The sequence below is a fragment of the Ixodes scapularis genome, unplaced genomic scaffold, assembly GCF_016920785.2.
Source record: "Ixodes scapularis isolate PalLabHiFi unplaced genomic scaffold, ASM1692078v2 PGA_scaffold6__148_contigs__length_123643588, whole genome shotgun sequence".
Lineage (NCBI taxonomy): Eukaryota > Metazoa > Arthropoda > Arachnida > Ixodida > Ixodidae > Ixodes > Ixodes scapularis.
Window position 1 is genome coordinate 38131906 of NW_024609881.1, and position 21267 is coordinate 38153172.

General features: G+C 47.7%; 1 protein-coding gene across 1 annotated transcript in view; it reads right to left on the bottom strand.

Moving 5' to 3' along the window:
• Window positions 1-3126: 3126 nt before the first annotated feature.
• The window catches only part of LOC120840075 (probable uridine nucleosidase 2), a 29932-nt gene continuing 11791 nt past the window's right edge, over window positions 3127-21267 (bottom strand). Inside the window, exons 2-4 of the mRNA XM_040210510.3 lie at window positions 14462-14756; window positions 12481-12617; window positions 3127-3462 (exon numbers count right to left, since the gene is read on the bottom strand). Of these exons, the coding sequence (XP_040066444.2) occupies window positions 3127-3462; window positions 12481-12617; window positions 14462-14756 (768 nt within the window). The remainder of the gene's footprint in view (window positions 3463-12480; window positions 12618-14461; window positions 14757-21267) is intronic.

Sequence of the window (21267 nt, forward strand, 5' to 3'; positions counted from 1 at the left end):
ATGTGATATGAAGGCTCTTCGTGAATATTTATATCAAACCTGATAAGTGTAAATTCTCACCAATAAAATACAATATTAAAGTAACGGACAATCGGCGATTCCTTTGAAACATCTGCATCCTGGACTCGTGTCAGTACAGATCAGCCAAAAGGTCAAGCATATCTTCTTTCCATAAACTTTTATGAACACAGCTGTCTATAACACTTGAGCGGTGACAAGTCTGCGCTTCCCGTTCCACACGCTGTCCGAGAGAAATCGAGCTTTGTGGTGTCACTCTAAGATTGAGCGCAGTTCTAGTTTCTAATCATACCGCAGCTCGAATAAACAAAATGTCCGTCAGTTCGCTTTTCTGCGGAACACGGAGCAACCTGTGACGGCGAACAGTAGAAGAACCATCGCGAGTGACGAATCTCATAATATAATAATATCCTAAAAATACGGCGTGCGCAGGAATACTACAACATCTTGAAGTCACGTTCAGTGTCGCTGTGCGCATCGCATTTTTTTAGCTATAAATACCCTGAGCTTCGTAATTTGCTAGGGTTTTGTTATTGTTAGCCGTAATTCGTTGGCTAGTGACCTGCAAGAAATCAAACTCGCCTACCTTTTCCAGGGTGCTGGCTCAGCTCCAAAAACACGCCCCCTAATTCGCACAAGAATTTATAGGAGCTTAACTTAGGCCTATAACGGTTTTGTTCCGAGGCTTCAGTTAGTATTATAGTGCATATTTTGTAGTTTCATTGGTCCTTCTCTGCCTTGCCAAGTAGTTGGCAAAGTTCAGCGACAGATACCACGTATGAACCAAAGTGAAGCCGAATTGAAGCCTAAGTCTTGCACTTTGCCGATTTAGGCCGAAACGCTTCTTGATCAAAACCAGACAACAAGGGGTAAGACGTAACTCTAGCAATTGCGTGGCGATTTAGGCCCAAAGGTGACAGATATGACATCCAAACTGCCAGATGTCGAACTTTGGAATTTGTTTGGCGATTTAGGGCCAAAATACACGGAGTCTCGCCAAAGAAGGAAAATTAGGGCAGTACCTCTATTTTGTGCGTTTTAAGCGCGTATATTCCCAGACAAAACCAAATTACGGCCCGAAGAGCCGTGCCACCTTAGGGTCATCCGCCAGATACGAATCCAGCCAAGCAACAGCGCTTGTCGACGTTACACTCAGCCGTGTCCACAACAGTACTTTTGAACGGATGTACAGGAAAAAAAAAAGCGGATGACGATGTTTCAAAGAAAAAAAACTATGAAAATCATAGCTTTCAGCTCCACAACTCAGAGGCACATACGGGATCCTAAATCATTTGCAAGCATAGAACTGCCGGACACAGTGTTTGATATTGAATCGATGATTCATTCGTTGTTCTAACATTCAATGCATGTCCCGGGTCACAAATCGAATTGCACGGATACAAGTATGGCAGTCCAAAGTTAGCAAATTATCAGCACGAGTGTCAAATGCTTCATTTTAATTAACGAGGTATAAGGTAAATGTTGTTTGGCATCAATTCAAACACTCAACACTCGTTTCACCTCAATCAAAAAACACAGTTTTGGGCATAGTTCATGCGCCGCGCGAAGTAGTTCTTCCTTGATTTGATTGCCGGAAGAAGTATGCAATGCTTTTGGCGTTGCATACTTCCACTCTGAAAGGAACCTACATATCTATGAATAATCCACGTAAAGGGGGAAATTAATAATCCTCCAGAAGGAGCCGGAACGCTTTTTTAGCGGAAGCTTTTGGCGGCCCGTCCCCCGGTTTCGAAACCGCCTGAGCGTAAATGTTTCCCACACAAATTTGACAACAGCTGGCGTCGTGTGACATACACACTAATTCAGTTTCTCGCTGAATTTGGCTGGAGAATTGATGTCACGTGACACGAAGTCACAGGACCTTCACACAAATTGAAGTTCCACGTTAAATTTTGCGGAAAATTTGACGTCACAGGAAAATCTACCATTTCAGTTTCCGCTTTGAATTTGGCGGGGCAATTTACGCCACGTGACCAGGCGTCATGGGACCTTGAGACAAATTCAGGTTACAAGCTAAATTTGGCGAAACAATATACGTCAGCTGACTTAACACCAATTCAGTCTCCCGGCCAAATTCAGCTGGACAGATATCTCGACCTTAAAATCGTGTATACATCAAGAACGTATCGGCGCTCAATGAACGCAACGTAATTTCTATATCAGACTGCCGTACAACGCACGATCGACACAATTTTAATAAATCGTCATCGTAACATCGTCGAATAAGCAGAACAGATATCGCTGTCTAAATGCATCACGTCGTGAGACCGTTGCCTAATTTTTTTATGACGGTTATTGAGGTAATAGCAAGAACAACAGCTAGTACGACAATTCCATGTCAAGTGACATTCATTGTCACTCGACCTTTGACGATCGGCAAAACATCCAAGTTCGCCGCCAGTTCTTTCCAAGTTAATTTCCCGAAAATCACTCAGGATTCAGTTTTTTTTAATCACAAAATTTCCCGAAACATTATCTAACTATAATTCTTAATGAAGTCGTTTCGCCAATAGTAGGCTTTCTGATTCGAAGGAACGACTACCCGCTTCCACTTAGGTTCACTGCGGCATGTTCCGCTGGCGTTGGAAAATAGGCGAAGCAGTAGGGTTCAATCCCAAAAGGGCTGCAGCAGTGAGGAGTGTTGTTTGCATTCAGAAATAGCTGTTCGCGAACCATGACCTCGAGCAGCTCCAACGCGTCCTCTTTGCAGGAGAAACAGGGGATCTTCGATAGAGCGCTTCCTGTTTCCACCGCGATAGGGCGAGCAATGAGATGAAGACGTCAATAGCCATGATAATACATCTTCAATTTTACGTTTATTTAGAATGACTTGTCGTTCAAATGTCTAGACTAAATAAAACATTTTTTTTCGTACTGAACAGATAGTAAAACAACGAGTAGAAACACAAAATTATCTGGTCTAGAAACTCCTCTCTAGATCATTATTAGGTATTGTTCTTGCTGTTTAGCTTTCCTTACTTCACGAAAACAAAAACTGGCAAGACTTAGAGATCAGCCCAGGCTCTGTCCGTTTCCTATACTCCTGCTAATATTTCATCTGCTCTTTGTTCGTTATGACTTGCAGAACTAGCCAAACGTCTTTGTAAACGCCATTTCAATGTTCCTCGCGTTGAACCAGTCCACAATGTCCACCGTTCGATTCACATGGGGAAGCATGTCAGCTGTCCATCCGTGCACAAGCATCCCTTTTGTGTGAAAGCCGGTCAGCTCCACAGCAACGCGGTGATGCAGCCTTTCGTGTACTGAATAGGGATCGACCACGGCCAGCACCGCGAGGAAGTCTCCGAGGCTGAAACCAGGGCTTTTTCCGTTTCCGAGGCAGCAGCTGATGGTGTGATTTGTCAGGGCCTTGAGGAACTTGGCCTTCTTGCCCTGCCCTTCCACTGTGCTGTTAAATACGCCCTTTAAAACAAGAAAAGATACCAGGATCAAGCCTGCACTCGCGGGTGTATCATTTGATTACGGGAGTAAGTAGATACAAACGCCGGCAGCTTATGATGTGCAGGGCGCGGTTATTCCAGCTCGCCTGCTTTTTTTTCTTTCTTCAGAATTATGGTCGTTGTTTTTGCTTTGTTTGTGCAGCATTGTAAAACTATCCTTTATTGTTATATTGCTGTGGAACATGTTTAATATGTTGTTTAAGATTTACTATATGTGCCTCTACATTCGTTTCGACTGCGTATCCTCCCCTCTGCCATGTGTCTATGACTATGTATATGAATCTATGTACCCATGACTATGATTATGTATCCTCCCTTCTGCAATATAGTAGTGAACCAAAATATATCATATTTCCGCTTTTTGCGTGAGAAACTTTTCTTCAAACTGGGATATAGATATGAACATTGCAATGGAACACTATATTAACGTATTTATAGAGTAAAAACTGATGCTTACTTAAATATGAATCAATCAACTAGACGTCGAGCAATACTTCTGTAAAAGAAACGAAATATCATATATTTTTGTTCACTACTGTATATATGGGCGGTTTCATATGAGTTCAGGCAGCGAGGGGCAGTCATATTTTTTCGTTTGCTTGAAATTTTTATATTTCGTGGCGCATGTTTCAAGAAGAACAATCCTTTTTATTTAAATGCCCCGACATGCTCAGTTTCTGAAAAAAAAAAAAAATCTCAAAGAAGCGGGTTGGGACGACGAGGTTTTGACAGTTGTCGTGTGTAGCGTTTTTGAATCACTCTCAACCTCAAAGTATTCAAAAGAGAGCATCTATATTTTTAGTGTGATATATATGCAACTAGGTAAGTCGACATTATAACTACGTGTGGGGATTTTCGTAAAAATCCCCAAACATGCCTCCGCGATCAACTGTGACCTGAATTGCATATATATTTTTTTCGAGTCGAATATGTTTAGTATCGCTTTTAAAATAATACCACGTGTAGAACCTTTCATGGCCTTCCAAATTAAAAAAAAGTTCCTGTTTTTATCATGTACGAGTACTCATAAATAAATTAGGAAACAGAAAAGGTTTTCACTTTTTGTTCAATATCGAACATGCTGCATATTTTTTTCTCGCGTTGCGTTTTTTTTTACACTCTTCTTTTAGCCAGCATACCTTCTGTTAGAGGTATATGCACTAGTCTTGAGTTTTAAGCCTCTAAATATGCTAAGAAAGAACAAATGCTGATGGTGGGTTTATGGGTTATAGCTGTATATCTTATTTTTATTATAATAATCTAGGGGACGTTTAACAAATAATCATATAAAATACATTGACGTAGTTAGGTGTATAATAACAAGCTTGCGATTCCAAACGTCTAAACACTAAAAAATCGCAACTACCGATAGCGGATTTTTGGACAATTTCTGCCGCTGTTTATTGGAGCGGACTCAAGCCTAAACGCTATGCGCTACATAATCTGTACTACGTTAGAAATGTCAAAGTATAATATTGCAAAACTTTAGAGTGACATACACATCGTATTGGAAACCTAGATTTTTACATGCGAAATTTTATATTCTAATGCGAAATTCACGTTGATAACAAACCAGAATAATTTGTTGGCTTATTAAGAGGCTGAAAACTCAAAACCAGTGCATATACCTCAAACTGAATGTATTCTCGGTAAAAGAAAAATGTAAAAAGAACGCGACGTAAAAAAAAATTATACAGCGTGCTGAAATTGAACGAAAAGTGAAAACCTTCTTTGTTTCATAATTTATTTCTCAGTACTCGTACATGTGTCACGGGTGGTGACTAATAAACAAGAAATAAACAGGAATAAATAAACGTTTAATGTGGCGAACTTGTGCCAAAAATAAAGAAGGAGACAGAAGAAAGCAGAGCGTCGCGGGCGTCGAAGTCGGCGTGTCAGCAGAATCGAGCGCTAGGGCGAGACTGACTCGACAAGGTCGCGGGCGGCCTCTTATCTAGAGTGCGCCGCTATCTCGAAGATTCGGCGAAAGCGGTTCGAGCGTCGCGTGATCGGGGCGAGAATGCACACGCACTTTCTAGAAAACAAAAGCAGGGATAAATTATAGAAGTTACGTGCGGTACATGAATAAACGGGAACTTTCTGGAGGACCGTGACCGAGCGTTTCTTCCTCAGCCTTGCGCGCGGCATTACTCCCCCCTTTAAAAGTGCATCGCCCCGATGCAGTGTAAAACAAATCAAAATAAAAAAGAACGATAAACTAAAGAGTCTTTTGGAGCACAAAAGGTCCACAGTCCTATCGAGCGTAGTACGGCTTCAGGCGCACGACGTGGACGACCTCAGGTCGTGGTGGGCGGCGTGACGATGTTCGTGTTCCGTCGGGCATCACCTCGTAGTTCAGCTCGCCGAGGCGACGAAGTACCTTGTATGGTCCAAAGTACCGTTTCAGCAGTTTCTCACTGAGGCCGCGGCGACGGATGGGCGTCCAAACCCACACCCTGTCTCCGGGCTGGAAGTGAACGTCCCTGCGACGAAGGTTGTAGCGGCCCGCGTCGGCGCGTTGCTGGTCTTGAATCCTGAGTCGGGCGAGCTGGCGGACTTCTTCGGCCCGTTGAGCAATCACCTGGGCGTCGTCGCTCTCACTGTCAGCTGGCTCATAGGGCAGCATCGCGTCCAGCATGGTCGTTACTTTGCGCCCATGCACCAGTTGAAAGGGTGTCACTCCGGTGGTCTCTTGTACGGCCGTGTTGTAGGCAAATGTGACGTACGGCAACACCTCGTCCCATGTCTTGTGCTCCACGTCGACGTACATGGAGATCATGTCGGCGATGGTTTTGTTGAGTCTCTCCGTCAGCCCGTTGGTCTGCGGGTGGTACGCCGTGGTGCGACGATGGCTGGTGTGGCTGAGACGAATAACTTCTTGCGTCAGCTGGGCCATGAATGATGATCCACGGTCTGAGATCAGGACTTCGGGAGCGCCGTGCCGGAGGACAATGGACTCGATGAAAAACTTGGCGACTTCAACAGCCGTTCCTGATGGAAGGGCTTTTGTCTCGGCGTACCGCGTGAGATAATCGGTTGCGACGATTATCCATCGGTTTCCTTGCGTCGACGGTGGGAAAGGTCCGAGTAAATCCATACCGATTTGCTGGAATGGGGCAGATGGCGGCGCAATAGGCTGAAGAAGTCCTGCCGGTCTCGTCGGTGGCTTCTTCCTTCGTTGACACTCGTGGCAAGATCGGGTGTAGTTGTGTACTGTCTTCGCAAGCTTGGGCCAGTAGTACTTTTCGCGTATCCTCGCAAGAGTCCTGCTGTAACCAAGGTGTCCCGCCGTCGGGTCATCGTGGCAGGCTTGAAAAATTTCTTCTCGAAGACTGGAAGGGATCACCAACAGCCACGCCGTGTTGCTGTCGCTGAAGTTCTCCTTGTAGAGTACGCCTTGTCGGATGGAGAAGGTTGGCAGTGTTCGAACAAAACCGCGGGGAACGGCGCTTCCTTGCCCCTCTAGGTGTTCGATGAGTGCTCGCAGCTCAGGGTCGTCTCGTTGGAGTGCTGCCATGTCGCTTACATCCAGAGCGCCGAGGAAACACTCATCGTCGTCCTCTTTGGTGCAGGCAGGACCGGCCTCGACTGGGGCCCTTGACAGGCAGTCGGCGTCATTGTGCTTCCGGCCGGACTTGTACACCACGGCCATGTCGAACTCCTGCAGTCGTAGGCTCCACCGAGCGAGGCGTCCGGAGGGGTCCTTCAGATTCGCCAGCCAGCAGAGCGAGTGGTGGTCTGTGACTACGCGAAAAGAACTTCCATACAAATATGGGCGAAACTTTGTTATTGCCCATACGACAGCGAGGCACTCCTTTTCGGTCGTTGAATAGTTCCTCTCCGCTTTAGACAGCGTCCGACTTGCGTATGCGATAACTCGCTCGGCTCCGTCCTGCACTTGGACTAGTACCGCACCCAGTCCGGTGTTACTGGCGTCGGTGTGGATCTCGGTTTTAGCAAACTGGTCGAAATGGCCAAGAATCGGGGGCGTCTGGAGTCTTCGTTTGAGCTCGTCGAATGACCTCTGGTGTTCTTCTGTCCACTCGAACTTTACGGCGTCCTTCGTGAGGTGTGTCAGCGGTGCGGATAGCTTGGCGAAGTCTCGAACAAAGCGCCTGTAGTAGGCACAGAGTCCGAGAAATCTTCTCACGGCCTTCTTGTCAGACGGCGGCGTAAATGCAGCTACGGCGCGGGTCTTCTCGGGGTCAGGTAGAACACCCTTGTTGTTCACGACGTGGCCAAGGAACTTTAGTTCCCCATAGGCGAACCGACACTTTGTTGGCTTGAGTGACAGGCCGGCATTCTTGATGGCTTGAAGCACGGCTCGAAGTCGTCTGAGGTGTTCGTCGAAATCTCGTGAGAATACCACGACATCGTCCAGGTAGACGAGGCAGCTCTGCCATTTCAGACCTGCCAGCACGGTGTCCATGACGCGCTGGAAGGTGGCTGGTGCTGTACAAAGTCCGAACGGCATCACTTTGAATTCGTATAGTCCGTCGGGAGTGACGAAGGCAGTTTTCTCCCGGTCACGTTCGTCGACTTCAATCTGCCAATACCCACTCTTCAGGTCCATCGACGAAAAATATCGGGAGTGGCGCAGTCGGTCTAACGTATCATCGATGCGGGGGGGCGGATAGACGTCCTTCTTTGTCACGGCGTTCAGTCGACGATAGTCCACGCAGAACCGCAGGGTTCCGTCCTTCTTCTTTACAAGGACGACTGGGGACGCCCATGGGCTCCTTGAGGGTTGAATGATGTCGTCGTCGAGCATCTCCTGGACTTGATCTTGAATCACTTTCCTTTCCTTTAAGGAGACCCGATACGGCGACTGGTGGACAGGAAGTGCGTCGTCGTCGGTAACAATACGATGTTTCGCCATTGGTGTTTGGCGAATCTTTGATGTCGTGGCAAAACAGTCACTGTATTCGGCAAGGAGATCAATCAGTTGCCGGCGCTTCGTAGCTGGGAGCTCGGGGTCAATGTCGAGCGGCGGCGGCGTCGTGCTTTTCTGCTGTGGCGACGAGGTTTCCTCGGAGATTGCGGTGACCACCGCTGGCGCTTGAAGCTCCTCGACGTGGCCCACGGTGGTACCCTTCGTTAGGTGCTGCGGCTCCTCTCGAAAGTTCGTCACAAGAACAGTTGTACGTCTTTCTTGGAGATCCGTTACGCCTCTTGCGACGCCAATTCCTTTTTCGAGGAGCAGTTGGACGTTGCCTTCCAGAAGAGCTTCACCGTGCATGGCGGCGTCGGCCATAACGGTGACGAAAACACTCGACCGCGGCGGTAGGTTCACATGGTCGGCGATAACTCGGATCGCGGTTGATGTTGTGTTGGTCTCTACCGGCGGTAAAACAGGTTTCCGCAGCGTCAACTGGTTTGCCCCGAGGTCGATGACGGCGCCATACTCGCAGAGAAAGTCCATTCCGAGGATAACGTCCCTCGAACAGTCTTGCAGAACGACGAACTTCACAGGGCACGTTTCACCGTGGATCTCCACGCGAGCAGTGCATCTCCCGACTGGCGTGATGAGATGTCCTCCGGCGGTTCGTATTTGGGGTCCATCCCACGGCGTCATGACTTTTCGCAGGCGGCGAGAGAGCCTCCCACTCAAGACTGAGTAGTCTGCTCCGGTGTCCACGAGTGCCGATGAGTCGAGGCCGTCAATAACAACGTTTAAGTTGTTGGACACCGAAGCAGGAGCGTCGTTGTGATGCGTATCGTCGGGAGAGTGGGAGCGCTCCGTCGTTCGTGGAGGCTCTTTACGTCGGTCGTCTTCGGCAACTCCACCTCCAGGGGTTGCCGCGCCTAGTTTCCCCGGCGAGGAGCGAGGGGCGACAGGCTTTCACGTCGGGGTCGGTGCATCGGCGAAGCTGGACGTCGCGGTGACGGCGACCGGAACTCTCGGCGGGACGCAGGCTCGGGGGACTGGGGTCGTCGCAGGTACTCGTCGATCTCCCGAGGGCGTTCACCATACCGGGGGCGCGGGTCGCTTGGGTGGAATCCGCGCAGCCCGAGTCGACGGTATGGGCATCGGCGGTAGGTGTGGTCTGCCTCCCCGCAGTGGAAGCACAGAGGGCGTCGGTCGGGCGTTCGCCACACATCGGTCTTCCGGGGTGCACGGGGCTCCTGGCTGGCGTACTGGGGCTGGTCGTCGTGGCGTCGGTCGTGCTGCGGCGCAGGAGACTGGCGTCGGGGCGGCGCGACATAGGCGCGAGTAGGAGGCGGTGGCCGCCGGGCCACTGCGGCGTAAGTTAGCGCGGGTTCTTCGGAGACTGCTGCGCTGATGGGAGCCTCTGGTTGAATGGCTCTCTGCACCTCTTCCCGCACGACCTCAGCGATGGAGAGCGAAGCTGGTCGGTCCGCGGCGGGTAGTAGCTATCGCAGCTCCTCCCGGACGACGTCGCGAATGATCTCGCGAATGCTTGAGATGCTGGACCCAAGGTCGCAAGCGGACGGCGGAACCGCGCTGACGCCGGATAGCCTCTGGTAGTGGCTGGCTCGGGCTTGCAGGGCACGCTCGATGTTCGTTGCCTCGGCGACAAAGTCTTCGACAGTTGTCGGAGGGCTGCGGACAAGGCCACCAAAGATGTTTTCTCTTACGCCCCGCATGAGGATTCGTAGCTTCTTCTCCTCTGTAGCCCGAGGGTCGGCGCGGGCGCTCAGGCGCAGGACGTCCTCTACGAAGCCGGTGACACTCTCGTTGGGGCCCTGGGTTCTGGTTCGCAGTAGGTCCTCGGCTCTCTCTCGGCGGTGGTGGTTGATGAAGGTAGCCTTGAGATCGTTCTTGAAAATGTCCCACGACGTCAGGGAGGACTCATGATTCTCGTACCAGTGCTTGGCAGTCCCCTCAAGCGAAAAATAGGCATTGTGTAGGCGCTGCTCGTCTGTCCAGCAATTGTGGCGGGCAACGCGTTCATACTGGTCAATCCAGTCTTCGACGTCTTCGTACTGCTCGCCGTGGAATGGAGCCGGTGTCCGAGGAGCGACGGGTAGGTAGACGACGGCAGGAGCGGCGGGGGTCTGCGACTGGTTGGCCATCGTCGGCTGCCTGGTCCTGGGTGGTAAAGGTACGTATTCCGGGTGTAGCCCTTGGGTTCGGCGACTTGATCGAGTCTCGATCTGGTCTTCGTTGGGTCCTCGGGAGCTTGGGTTCGGACTTGCAGTGCGGGAACTTGGGGGGCTGCGCTGCACGAACATGCGGTACCCCGCACCTCCACCAAAATGTCACGGGTGGTGACTAATAAACAAGAAATAAACAGGAATAAATAAACGTTTAATGTGGCGAACTTGTGCCAAAAATAAAGAAGGAGACAGAAGAAAGCAGAGCGTCGCGGGCGTCGAAGTCGGCGTGTCAGCAGAATCGAGCGCTAGGGCGAGACTGACTCGACAAGGTCGCGGGCGGCCTCTTATCTAGAGTGCGCCGCTATCTCGAAGATTCGGCGAAAGCGGTTCGAGCGTCGCGTGATCGGGGCGAGAATGCACACGCACTTTCTAGAAAACAAAAGCAGGGATAAATTATAGAAGTTACGTGCGGTACATGAATAAACGGGAACTTTCTGGAGGACCGTGACCGAGCGTTTCTTCCTCAGCCTTGCGCGCGGCACATGATAAAAGAACAAGCTTTGCCCAATTTGGAAGGCGATGAAAGGTTCTACACGTGGTATCATTTTAAAAGCAATACTAAACATAGTCGATCCAGAAACAAACAAAACCATTCATAATTTAGGTTACAGTCTTTCGCGGAGGCATCTTTAGGGATTTTTACAAAGATTGGAGTGAAGAATAATAAATACTAGTTATAATGTCGTCTTACCGATTCGCATATATATCAAAATAAAATATATATATATATATATATATAAACTCTCTGTTGAATACTTGGAGACTGAGATTCGTTCAAAAACGCAACACACAGCAGTCGTCAAAACCCACCATCGGCATTTGCTCCTTTTTAGCATAGTTAGAGGCATAAAACTCAAAACCCGAGCATATATCTCTAACGGAATGCATTCTGGGTAAAAGAAGGGTGACTTGAACGAGGTTAGCAGTGAAGACTTCTAACCTCGTGTTTCGTTCTTCTGATTTAGTTTTCGACTAACGCCCAATTCAAGTGCCTGCACAGCGATAACAAAATACTCGGGGCTGGACGCGCCGTATGTTTCTTAAATTTTCGGCTGCATTTAATACAATTTAAAAAAACGGGGAGAACTCTTTTTTGCATATCTAGCTTCGTGATTAGTTCTTTTAAATTGGTTTTCGACTAACGCTAAATTCAAGTGCCTACACAGCGATAATAAAATACTCGGGACTGGACACGCTGCATGTTTCTTAAATTGTCGGCTGCATTTAATTAAAAAGGAAAAACGGGGAGAACTCTTTTTTGCATATCTAGCTTCGTGATTAGTTCCTCTAAATTGGTTTTCGACTAACGCTAAATTCAAGTGCCTGCACAGCGATAACAAAATACTCGGGACTGGACACGCCGCATGTTTCTTAAATTGTCGGCTGCATTTAATTAAAAAAAAAAAGAAAAACGGGGAGAACTCTTTTTTGCATATCTAGCTTCGTGGTTAGTTCTTTTAAATTGGTTTTCGACTAACGCTAAATTCAAGTCCCTACACAGCGATGATAAAATACTCGGGACTGGACACGCCGCATGTTTCCTAAATTGTCGGCTGCAATTAATTTAAAAAAAAGAAAAACAAAAAAAAAAACGGGGAGAGCACTTTTTTTTGCTAGCTTCAGTGATTAGTTTTTCTGAATTGGTTTTCGACTAACGCTAAATTCAAGTGTCTGCACAGCGATAATAAAATACTAAGGATTTTACACGCCGTATGTTTCTTAGGATGTCAGTTGTATTTATTTAAAAAAAAAAGAAACGGGGACAACATTTTTTAACAACTTCTTTTGGCTCGAGCTATTAAACACTAGTTAATGCCTTTACGTGCAACGTGCGGAACGAGTAGATTCCGTTCATTACCCATGGCAGGGTGGACTTGAGAACTGCCTCCCAGGGCACGATGGTGACTCTGCATTCTACTCGATCAAGAACCACCTGGGCGGCCTCTGGATCCACCAGGAAGTTGAACTCGGATCCAGGCCGAACGTTACCGTGCCCTGTTTTTTTGTTTTTTTTTTAAGGATAATTTTAGTTGGTTGATTTACACGATAAGCATAAACTCATAAACTCACATTCAAGGCTATCGTTCCGCTGCACCCACTTATTGACTGTGACTCTCATTTTGCTAAAAAAAGTACGATCTTTCCACCCAACAGATGCTTCCCCATTCTAGAATAATTGAGTTGTGAGTATGTTTACCCAACCGGAAGTTAGCCCCAATAGGAGGCTGGTTGCTCAGCTTTAGATGAGAGATTTATCTAATGCAGTAGAACCGCTTGTTACGATAGCCCGGGATCGCGGACAACGGAGTCGAGGCGCCCGCCGAGAGAAAAGAGGACCCGCAGCCTGGTTATGGTGGACGATGAGTGACCGCGAGAACCTGTGCTCAAGGTGGCGATCAATGTAGCCCGACGAGACTGGCGGGCCATCGAAAGTTAGGCCGCAAGGGGGCGCCACTTCACTGTCAAACCACTAGCCTGTTGTTGTTTTTTTTTCTTAGCATGCACCACGCAGTAGTGATACACGACCGCAAGCCGGTACGATGCTAATTAAGTTCGAATCGGGCAGGGGTGAGGATTGAACCCAGGATTCCTGGGTCATGCAGCGCGAGCTCTCGCTACGCATTCTCCGAGCTGGTGTGCGCTAGCCCACTCAACCACTTTTTTTTTTTTGCCACAGTGCTTTTTGTGCACAAAAGACTTATGCGGGCAAACATGTTTTCAACACACCAGCCGAGCCACGGCCAACACTGATTGAATAAATTGATCTTAACTGGGCCAGCCTGTCCAGGACAGGCGACCAACCGACCTGGGACCTGTCCCAGCACCTGATATACTTCTCGAATTTGTGTGACGCTCTGAGAAGAGAACGGGCGGACAAGATGGTACGTCTACATCGGCAAAAAACACCACCATGGGGCTCTTGCAGATGTGTAAACCAAGCAACTTAATTAACTCATAGGGCAGACGATCCACTGGGTTAACCCGGAAAAAACGTATTCCATCGGCAGTTAAATTCCATTCTTCAGAGAACGCAGCACCATATCTAAGTAAAAAAAAATGCGTCCTAAATATCTAAAAATTGATCTTCTATAGACTCGGGCATCTTGCAGAATAAGCAATCCATAGTCCGGGGAACGAGTGTGCCCTTTTAGACGCAGCCACGTCTTAACCGGGAGTGTTCCAGCGTGAAGTTGAAAAATTTCATTCCTTTTTCGTTTTTCCAAATTTCACCAACATTTCTTTTTTTTTTTTTTACGTGACGGTGCACGTTTCGTCCCAATAAAACAGATTCTGGTGAATGTGTTCTTTTTCTGTCCGGGAAACTATGTTGTTTTCATATGAAAGACGACAGTATGGGCACACTTTTATTCAAAATGAGGTCATTCTTTGCACAGAGGCTTCTGACATTATTATTTAAGCTACGTGGTGCGTGTGAAATAGGTTTTGCAGCAGACTCAAAACTTTCCTGAACTATAATTTGAGCAAGCTCAAATGTGAATGAGCACTAAACGAAACCCGTGTCGTTTGATGCACGCTAAAATATTCCAAAAAGGCAAACAACAGATTCCCGCTTTTTAAGGTGCATAAACATTTTTTTATGTGTTGGCACGCTCGCCAGGGGAGTCTATTGCGCACACACTAATATCCATTGTTGCTTTTCTTTTGAGTGTAACTACGCGACTTCGCCGGTTTTACAACATGAGCAAACAATGACGTCATTGCCACTGAGGTTCAGAGAAAAAACAATGCGACACTTGACTGTGCTGAGGGGTCAACTGCTTGAGCTACAACTTAATCAATTCTTTTTGTCAATAGAGGATAATGGAGTTGTAGCTTACCTTCGATGTTTCCCCCCAAGATGAAGATTTCGTTTACATTTCTTGTTATGTTCGAATCAACCAAGAGCGCAATAGCAAGGTTCGTCAAGGGTGCAAGCAGTATGAGCGTTATTTGGTTCGGGCTTGCTCTAATCAACTCGATCAACTTTAACGGTGCGAAGGTATTATCTCGAGCTGTATTTTTCCCAATGGAATATTTCGATGCCACGTTTCCGAAGTTGTCCGAGCCAAAGTAGTCCTCTTCGGGTTCCCACTGCCCGAGGATTGGCTTGTCAGCGCCCTTGTAAACTGGAATCTTAAAAATACAAAATTAAGGTTAAGGGACGACCCTTCAACGTGAAAGAGGAAGAAGCGTGAATTCTCTAACTGACACAAAAAAAATGTATGCCGAAAAAAAAAAAATCTCGAGAGAAGCTTAAATCCTTCATTTCGCTCTCAACCATTTTCGTGCGGCGTTTTAGATTCACACGAAGCAATTCTCAGTCTACGTGCACAGATTTTCTATTCACGTGACAAAAGAAGGACATAAGCAAAGCGAACGACTGAAAAATCTCTCCCCGCGATTTCGCGCGCGTGGGTTCACTTCAGAAGTTCTCGTATGTTTTCTTTTAACTCGTCGCTATAGTTCTGTAAGTCTGAAATTTAATACCTCGCGAACTGAGAAAAGAAAACATAAAATCGGTTAAGCTGTCATATTTAGATGTATGCCTTATAGTGTATGAAAACCTATTAAAATGCAATGATCACCATTTAATTACAATAATGAAAGCGTTTCAAATCACCAAGTACAGAAGTACAGGGCGTCACGAAAAAAAAAAAAAAAAAACTGTACACGATAAAATGGCTCACAAAAATCAAGGTCTTGAGAGATCTTGTATGAACTTCTCTCAAAAATGTCTGACTGGTTACAGTGAATTGCTAAAAATTCCAGTCGGGGTGCCGAGTTCAAAGAAAACAAGAAAAGGATAGCCGATTTTTTAAACGGCTCAGAGGCAGCTCTCGGAGAGACACCGAACAACGGTCATGTTTCTTTCCCTTATCCAGACATAGCGCTACGGATTCATTGGACGGTGACTGGACGCGCCTATAGTCACTAAATAAAGCTACGCTTTCAGAGTACCGAAACTCCCAAACTACGCACCTGAAGCACGTCATGCGCCGCCATCTTGGGTCCGCACGCAAATGGAGGAGTGACTGTAGCTGAGCCAAGCCGAGCTGTAGCCGTCGCCTGCGCCAACTGCCGCGGCGGCAGCTGTGGTAGCGGATCAAAGCGGTGTTGTTCGTATCTCAACGTAACACGGAAAACGCGCGTGCCGAGCGACGGTCTTCAGCGTGCGCGCGCAGTAAACAGCAAACAACAGCAGGCAGAAGATCGCTGGACCCAAAATGGTGGCGTTAAAAAAACGCGCTGATGATGATAGCGACTCACGTGACTGCCGTTGTCCAGTGATGCCGCAGCGAGCCAGAATATTGTTAAATAGAGCGACTGTATTGTCGGAAAAAATGCCAAAGAAAAGGAATGCGGTACTCTGAAAGCGTAGCTTATTTAGTGACTCTAGACGCGCCGAGTGAAAAAGCGTGCTTTCATACGAGTTTTCGGTTCCGTGGGATATTTGCCAAAATAAAGTTGTTTGGGTTATCAGTTAAGTCTCACAATTCAGAAAGTCTCAAGCCATAAATATGAATAAATAAAACTGTCAAATGCTACTCTTGAAGTGACGTACCTTCGTCTGCGATGGTTCTTGTTTCGTGCATCGCCTGCTTTCTGAGCTTGACGTTCGCGCTTCTGTCTCAGTGCGCCAACTTCATTTCTTATCGCCATTTCTTTTACTATTTTGTTCAATTCCTCACCAGCCGACAACTGAGCTCCAACGAAAGGTTCCAGCTGGTTTTCTTTTACAAAACGACAGGGAGTTTCAAGCAAGTGCGAACAAGTGCGAACAAAGTGCCGGGCCGCCTTCAACAGAAGACCACCCTCTCGGCAGACTATCATCAAGTGGGTGACAAGGTTTCCTCAAGACGGAAACGTGACAAACAAATATCCGAACTGTGTAGAAACATCGCCGTAACGAAAAGAGCAGCAAGTCGTTCTTTACGCTTTTGAAGCGGAGCCCCATCTCTCGATTAGGCGTGCTGCCCGTCATCTCAGCCTAAGCCGGGGCTTCGTGCGGCGGGTGCTTCGCCGGCGAATGTACCCTTTCAAAGCGCAGCTCCAGCACCAACTGAAACTAGAGGACTACGCACGGGGAGTGCAGTTTTGGGAGGACGAGCTGGCGCAAATTCAGGCAAACCTCAGCCACCTGCAATTCCTGGTCTTTACGGACGAGTCTGTTTTTCATCTCGACGGCCACGTCAACAAGCAGAAATGCAGTTTGTGGTCTGGTACGAACCCGGACTGATCGACCGAACATCCTGTTCAGTTGCCGAAAGTCGTCGTGTGGTGCGGCATATGGCGAAAGGGTGTCGTCGGCCCGTTGTTTTTCGACTTGACGGTGACCGGTGACACCTCAAGGTGCTGGAGGAAGAGAATTTACCAGAACTGGAATCTGCACACATGCAACGTGAAACTTGCATATTCCAATAGAATGGAGCCCCTCCCCACTCTGCAACCCATGTGAGAGCCTGGCTCAACAACACGTTTCCCAGGAGATGGGTGGGCCGCGGCTCTCCGAACATGAATCGTCCTCCTCGGTCTCCAGACCTCACCCCTTGCGATTTCTTTTTGTCTGGGTTGTACTCAAACGTCGAAGTGTACGCCTAGCGATTGAGGACCCTTCAGGAGCTGAAAGAACACATGATTGACGCATTGGAGGCCATCTGTGATGAAATGCGGGAGTCCGTCTTCCAGGACTACGAGAGGAGGCTGGAAAAATGTATCGAAGTTCACGGAGGGCACGTCGAGCAGAGAGTTTCACTTTTTTTTTCTTGCTAGTATATGTGTGTGTGAATGAGGCATTTGACTGCAACTAGGAATACCGCACTTCAAATTTCAACGGTTCTTTTCGGAGCCACCCAAACACTGCTTTTTCGGGCGCACTCCTGGCTGCCCTTCGTGCCTTATTCAAACGTCAAACTCTGAAAGCAGTCGATGCACGAAACAAGAACCGTCGCAGACGAATGTACGTCACTTCTGGAGCAGCATTTGACAGTTTTATTTATTCATATTTATGGCGTGACACTTTCTGGATTGTGAAACTTAACTGAAAAACCAAACTACTTTATTTTGGCAAGTATCGCACGGAGTCAAAAACTCGAATAGAATCGCCCTTTTTTGCTCGGCGCGTCCAGTCAGCGTCCAGTGAATCCGCAGCGCCATCTCTGGATAAGGCAAAGAAACGTGACCGTCGTTCGGCGTCTCCCCGACTGGTGCCGCTGCGCCGTGAAAAAATATGTTATTATTTTCTTATTTTTCTTGTTCTGAGAGTTTCGACTTGAAATTTTAGCACAAGAATGTGACCAGTTAAACACATTTTCGAGATTTGCCACAAGATCTGCCAAGGTCTTAGTTTTTGCAAGCCATTTTAGTGTGTAATTATTTTTGTGGCCCTTTGTAGTTTTTTATGTGGCTCATTGCTGTTACGTTGAGGGGAAGTCGGGACAGACACCGGGGCAGCAGGGCTTACTGCTTTATTGCAACATGGTCCATCGTCAAGAACGAACAAGATGAAAGTGATCCCCACAGCAGCGGCGTTCCGCTCTTCTAGCCAGGGCGTCAAGCGATAACATATGGCGCGCATGCGTAGGGCGGTATATCGCTCAAAGATATGACAGTGCAAGTCACCGACGCAACATTCCTTCTTCTTTTAGTCTACAGTCGCTATTACACCAACGTACATTTTGTAAGGCATTAGTATAAGTAACATGTAATAACACAACTCATACAATCGAATTCAATATTCACACTCAATGATACGCCAGCCTGTCTAGTGGTCTTCTTGCACGAGTGCTTCGCCTAGGAGAGACGTGCGGGTGAACGGGACCACCCAGACCAGTTTCTGCGCGGCCTGTGCCGTCAGCCGTTTCCACAAGTGTATCCTCAGCGCTGTCATGCAGAGCAGACCAATACGGTTGAGCGACCTGTTCTGGCACGGGGATATGTACAAAGTTCACGGCTCTTAAATGATCTGCATCCACAAATCTGATGCGCTGCTGTATCCGTACCAAACATGTAACGTTAAACACAACCTTATCACTTTTCCCCTAAACCATTTGACACTCTCACCCCTTACGGATTTCACCATTACTGCATCCCACACTGAAAAGGTGCGAACAGTACCACATCGTTTATTCGAGCTCTACTTGATGCTCTCCATTTTGGTTTGCATTGCTCGCGTCATGTTTGGTTTCAAAATAGATAACCTCGTTCGCAGTTTTCTTCCGAGAAAAAGTTCACTGGGAGTTTTGCCCGTAAAAGAATGCGGTGACATTCTGTATGAAAAAGAAAATTGTCAATCTTGTGCTGCATGCTCCTTGTGCAGTCATTCCTTTGGTCTGCCAACAACGATTTTAACGGAGCCTTCTTTACAGTCTGAACTACCCGCTCAGCGGCCCCATTTGACTGCGGGTGGCATGGTGGCGTTAGTATGTGCTTGACTCCGTTCTTACGAAGGAATTCTTGAAACTCGTGACTAGCAAATTGTGGACCATTGTCTGTGACAACTTGGACCGGTAGTCCAGACGACGCAAACACCGACCGTACGACCTCTACCGTCTTCTGAGCGGTTGTGCTAGACATGAGTTTGACTTAAACCCACTCGAAATGCGAGTCAACCATAACCAGAAAAGTCTTGCCATCTTTTTCGGCGAAGTCCAAGTGAACGCGTTCCCGATTATTGGAGTACCACAACCACGGTTGTAACGGTGCAGTGGGTACCGAAGCGCGGACACAATATCACACTCTGTGACAAACCCCTCAAGACCGTTGTCAATGTTGGGCCACCATACGATCCCCCGAGCAAGCATTTTCATCTTGTTAACTCCTGGATGTTCTTCGTGCCGAAGATCCAGGACGCTTCTCCTCAAGGAACTTGGAATAACCACGCGGTTTTTCCATAGGAGGCAATTCATGTCCAATGATAGTTCGTACCGTCTGATAAAGTATGGTTCCAGCTCTTTGTCAACAACTTTAGGCCAACCATGCCGAGTCATCTCGCGAACATGCCTTGGCTTATCGTCTTTCTCAGTTTCTTTTGCGACATCTTCAGCTGTTAGCTGCATGTCAGGAACGGGCGAGAAACAATGAACAGCTTCCTGCGTCCGCGGACAAGGTAACAGTAACCTGGACAGCCCGTCTGTATTTCCAATGCACCCACCCTTCCGATACTGGATGGTGTACTGGTAACTGGCAAGTAAGTTGGACCAGCGGCGTATTCTTGCTGCGGCTATGGAGCTAGAATGCTTTTTCGGATCTAAAATGTGCGTGAGCGGTTGGTGGTCTGTTACGATGGCAAACGGACGGCCATACAGATACTTGTGAAATTTCTGTATGCCATACACAATCGCCAACGCCTCTCTTTCGATATGTGCGTAGTTCCGCTCAGCGGCCCTTAACGTTCTAGATGCATAAGCCACTGGCCTTTCTTCTCCATTGATCACATGAGAGGTAACTGCGCCCACACCGTAAGAAGATGCATCACACGTCAATTTGAGCGGTTTCGCTGCGTCATAGAGCTTAAGAACAGCGTTGCTGCACAGGAGTTTTTTGCAACACTCGAAACTTTATTTGCACTCCTGCGTCCAGTTCCATGCGTTTCCATTTCAGAGCAGTTTGTGCATCGGTTCTAGCGTTTAGGCAAGGCACGGCAAAAACTTTGCGTAAAAGTTCAGTCAGCCTAAGAAAGCCCTCAACTCTTTCTCGTTTTGTGGCTCTGGCGCTTTCAACACCACTTCCACCTTTTCTTTTGTTGGCTGCAGTCCATTTCTTCTTATCTCGTGTACAAGATACCGGACACTTTCCAGAAAAAATTTACGCTTCCTCGGGTTAACACGGATTCCGTGCTTGCGTAGCCGTTCCAACACGCGCTCGGTGTTTGCTGCGCATTCCTCTTGTGTTCTACCTTAAATTAGAACATCATCGAGGTAGCGAGCAGTGCTTGGCATTTCTTTAAGGATCTGATCTATCACCGACTGAAACAATGCAGGCGCATTTGCCACGCCGTAGGGAAGTCGTCGGAACCGGTATAACCCGAGTTGGGTATTCACCGTTAGAAGCTCTTGGGAGTGCTGCTCGAGCTCTAGTTGCAAATAAGCTTTCGACAAGTCAAGGACAGTGAAGACTGCTCCTCCAGCTACTGCCGCAAAAATATCTTCATGCAACGGAAGCAGGTAGTGATCTACCTTCAAATATGAATTTACTTTGACATGATAATCCGCTCAAAGTCTAACTGTCTCGTTTTCCTTTGGAACGACGACTCAGGGTGTTGCCCAATCGCTGTGTTGGACTCGGTAGATTACACCGTTTTCTTCCAAGGATTTTCATTCTTCCTCTACGCTTTCACGGAACGCATAAGGCACCGGCCTTGCTTTGCGAAAAATAGGCCGGGCGTTATCTTTAAGAAGTAAGCTTCCTTTGAAGCCTTTGATTACGCTGAATCCGCTTTCAAACACGTCACTGCACTTCTGTTTTCAAGACACTTCCGTCATGACCGTGTGCACTGAGATTATCTGAGACCAGTTCATTCGCACTTTTGATAACCAGTCGCGACCAAGCAACTTTGGAGCGACTGTCCCTTTCGCATCCCTCGCAATGATCAACGGCGAAGTGTGGTCGCTTCCCTCGTACGTTACTCGAACGTTAACACACCCTT